General features: G+C 39.7%; 1 protein-coding gene across 1 annotated transcript; it reads right to left on the bottom strand.

The window, feature by feature from the left end:
* Positions 1-451: 451 nt before the first annotated feature.
* LOC117453477 (serotransferrin-1-like) lies at positions 452-2,509 on the bottom strand. The gene is made up of 6 exons (XM_071204514.1): positions 2,470-2,509; positions 1,815-1,925; positions 1,315-1,365; positions 1,040-1,224; positions 695-887; positions 452-553 (listed from the first exon to the last, which is right to left on the bottom strand). Exons 1-6 carry the CDS (start codon positions 2,507-2,509, stop codon positions 507-509), a joined length of 627 nt encoding a protein of 208 aa, XP_071060615.1. The 3' UTR covers positions 452-506.
* Positions 2,510-3,084: the final 575 nt, after the last annotated feature.

The following is a 3,084-nucleotide window of genomic DNA, read 5'->3' as shown; positions in this document are numbered from 1 at the left end:
TGTTTAATTAGATTACATGTTGTGATTATTTGGTTGGAAGAAATGTTGTGGTGCATCTCTTTTCATAACAATGTACTACTTTTATAATAACCAGTTAGAATGTTAATCAAGTCCATGCACTTTTAAGACTCCAGCTGTGTTTTACAACAAAGCTTTAAAGTTACAGATTACCAATAAATCGGTTTATTCCAGACTGTTTCTGGCACAAGAAGCGAATTGGGGGACAAAAAACATTGTCGCTTTTCACTACGATACTACTGTGTACTTTTTAATGACACTTAATATGAATGCTTAGACAGGGCATTCATCCAAAAAACAACACACTGTCAGCACAAAAGAACATTAAAAGGCTTTATTTGAGAAAAGTCAGGCACGTTAACATAACATAGTGGATCCAATAACAAAGGTAATGTAATGTTATGTTACACCAGCATGAAAAAAGCTAGTTGAGTGTGGCAAGCGAGGTGCCCGTATCACTGAAGGCACCTCTTGGTCCGTGGTTGCCACTAGATGTTTTGCTGACAGGGATGGAAAGTGCAAGATTTCTCCAGCTCTGTTGAGGAAAAAAAAAATACAAAAACTGACTTGAGTATGCCGATCAGATGAAAATATGTAGTGTGATATGTCTAAGATACAAAAATACAATGTTAAAAGTTATGTTTTGTGTCCTGTTTTGACCAACGATATTACTAACCTGGAGTGCTTTCACTGCACTGTCTGAGAACCTTAATGGCAGTCATGTACTCTTCTCCCAAAAAGGTGTCATAACTTGTTCCTTTAGGAATCGTCTGGAGACATTTGGTGGAGTCTTTGAAGAGGAGGTTATTCCCCAAGTCTGAATGGAACATCCTGAATGGGCCATCACTGCCACTGCTACCAAACTTGGCCTGTAAACAAAAACAAAGATTTAGAAACAGACCTATTTACAAAGCCAGCATTTGACCCGTGTTTAGAGTTAAAACAATGCTGTTGAAAGTTAGAAAAAATGTATGTTTTATTCTTTATCTTATGCCTCATGACCTAAAAAATCATCACTCACCTGCTGTTCATGAAGGATTTTGACAACCTTGTCGTGGGTCTCCGGACGAGTCACCACAGCGTTGGCGGGCCCAGCAGCCAGGTTACACGTGGCGTACTCGGAGATTTCCACACCAGCAGGCTGCCCAGGGCAGATCAGCTGGTAGTCATTAGCGTTTAGTCCTTTAGCCCATTCTGGACCTTTGCCTTTGACAAGAAGAGGAGGCGGATGTTTTAAGTTTATATAAATAACACATTCATAGCTGAGATTAAGAGAGGTAAGTGTCAGTCTCTCACCATTGCTGTTTTCTGGAACAATTGTGTGTTTGACCAAACCAAACCAAACACCTATAATGAGATGCAAAACATAACAACCCAAAGATGAGGTGCTCTGGAATAGAAAGTAAATACCATGGAAATACCTTTATTTGCTTTGTTAGACCAGAAGATTGATAGCCCTGAATGTTAAGTAAAGGGCTAAAGTCAGGAGGCAGTTAGCTTAGCTTAGCATAAAGAATAACGTATGGGGAGACAGCTTCCTGGGTCTCTTAAAAAGTAAATACAATTGTATTATTAGCAGCAAAAAAAGTTAATTCATGAATAAAAAATATCTTCGGTTTTTAAGCCATACATAAACAAATGTGTAAAAACTACAGTTTTGGGGTTTAAGGAGGAGTTTGTGCTATGTATTGGCTACAAGCATTGAAACTGCAAAAAAAGTGCTGAGTGGATGAATGTCCACTGTCCTTTGTCCTACCTAAATGCTCCTGCGTAGCCGTAGTACTGCTCTTCAGCACTGGCTTTGCACTTTGACTCATCTCCCGCCGCTCTTCTACTGCCGACACACTGAGAACAGAACGAAGAGCTGAGTTCTGATCCGGGGGCACAGCCGCTGCTGAAGAACTTCACTGAGGAGAGGACGAGACAAAGGGGGCAGGTGTTACACTCAGGAGGGAAGGAAGCAAATCATGTGTCCTAAAACCTGCATTTCTAGTGCATAATTTTGGAGGAAACGTTATTGTGTTAATTGTGTTCCCTGAGAATGTTTTTTTTTGTCTAGGATCATTTACATTTTGTGGTCGAAGTGGATGTTGGGAATGCAAAAACACAGAACTTTGAAAACCTAAATGATCTCTGTTTGGTTTCTTTGGTCACATCCATGGTGATGAGCTGTAATTGCTGTTATTTGGATCTTACATCTCAGAGATCCAAACAGTGTTGTCTGTGTGAAAAATAGTATAAATAGTCTTAGCCTTAACTTAACCAAGCGCTTTGAGTTATCTAAACATACTAAAAACGTACAAAAAAATTATGTTTAGTTTGTAAAAAACTTTGTAAATACTGCGCATTCAATAAAAAAAGTATCTATATTATTGATCACAAACATAATCTTGGCAGCTTTACGTGTCTTTCGTTACGTATTTGCACATGGAAGAGCACACGGTCCCTTACTGAAGTCACAGTCTTGAGTCTGACTGTAGATTAGACCCATGGATTGTACTGCTGTTACACAGCTATATGCCATACATGTTTGCATACATTCACAGTCAATATTGATTCACTATGATAGCTCTCTAACAGCAGAGAAATCAATTTCTCAGGACTTGTGACTATGTACGTCACCCCACATTTCAATAAGCCTATAGAAAGACTTGTTACATAATAGTGAGCTGCCGTTTGAATCACAATAACTCATGTCTCGTGGTTTTAGGAGTTCTCTCTCTGTGCTTTCTGTGCTACGAACTATCACATCATACCCTGAGCTATTAGTGACAAGTGTGTCTTGGTTGTAATCATGGCTACAAGAGGGTGTGTGTGGGACGAGGACAGGAGCAGCGCTGTTAGCTAACTTGCACGTATGTACGTCCAATGATGTATTGCTCTATGTTATTTACATGCTGAAAGACAGACAGAGAGACAGAGATACACAGAAGGTCACTGTAGCTAATACTAGCTGTGCAATAGCCATGTATCTGTTTAGTATGGCCCACGACACCATGTCACCTACGTGTGGTCTACTGCATTTCCTCATTGACTTTTCATGTGTCAATCTCATCACATACACAT

This window comes from Pseudochaenichthys georgianus, chromosome 10 (genome assembly GCF_902827115.2).
Source record: "Pseudochaenichthys georgianus chromosome 10, fPseGeo1.2, whole genome shotgun sequence".
NCBI classification, from domain to species: domain Eukaryota; kingdom Metazoa; phylum Chordata; class Actinopteri; order Perciformes; family Channichthyidae; genus Pseudochaenichthys; species Pseudochaenichthys georgianus.
Note: the sequence above shows the minus strand (reverse complement) of the source record. Positions and strands in the feature narration are given on the sequence as shown.

What these genes read in the sequence shown, in the direction of transcription:
- LOC117453477 (XM_071204514.1), bottom strand. Translation starts at nt 2,509, where the DNA reads ATGGGTCTAATCTACAGTCAGACTCAAGACTGTGACTTCA. An exon ending in GACTCAAGACTGTGACTTCA is followed by an intron (nt 1,926 to 2,469) that starts GTAAGGGACCGT and finishes TCCTCTCCTCAG; the next exon opens with TGAAGTTCTTCAGCAGCGGC. An exon ending in GTGCAGTGAAAGCACTCCAG is followed by an intron (nt 554 to 694) that starts GTTAGTAATATC and finishes TTTCCTCAACAG; the next exon opens with AGCTGGAGAAATCTTGCACT.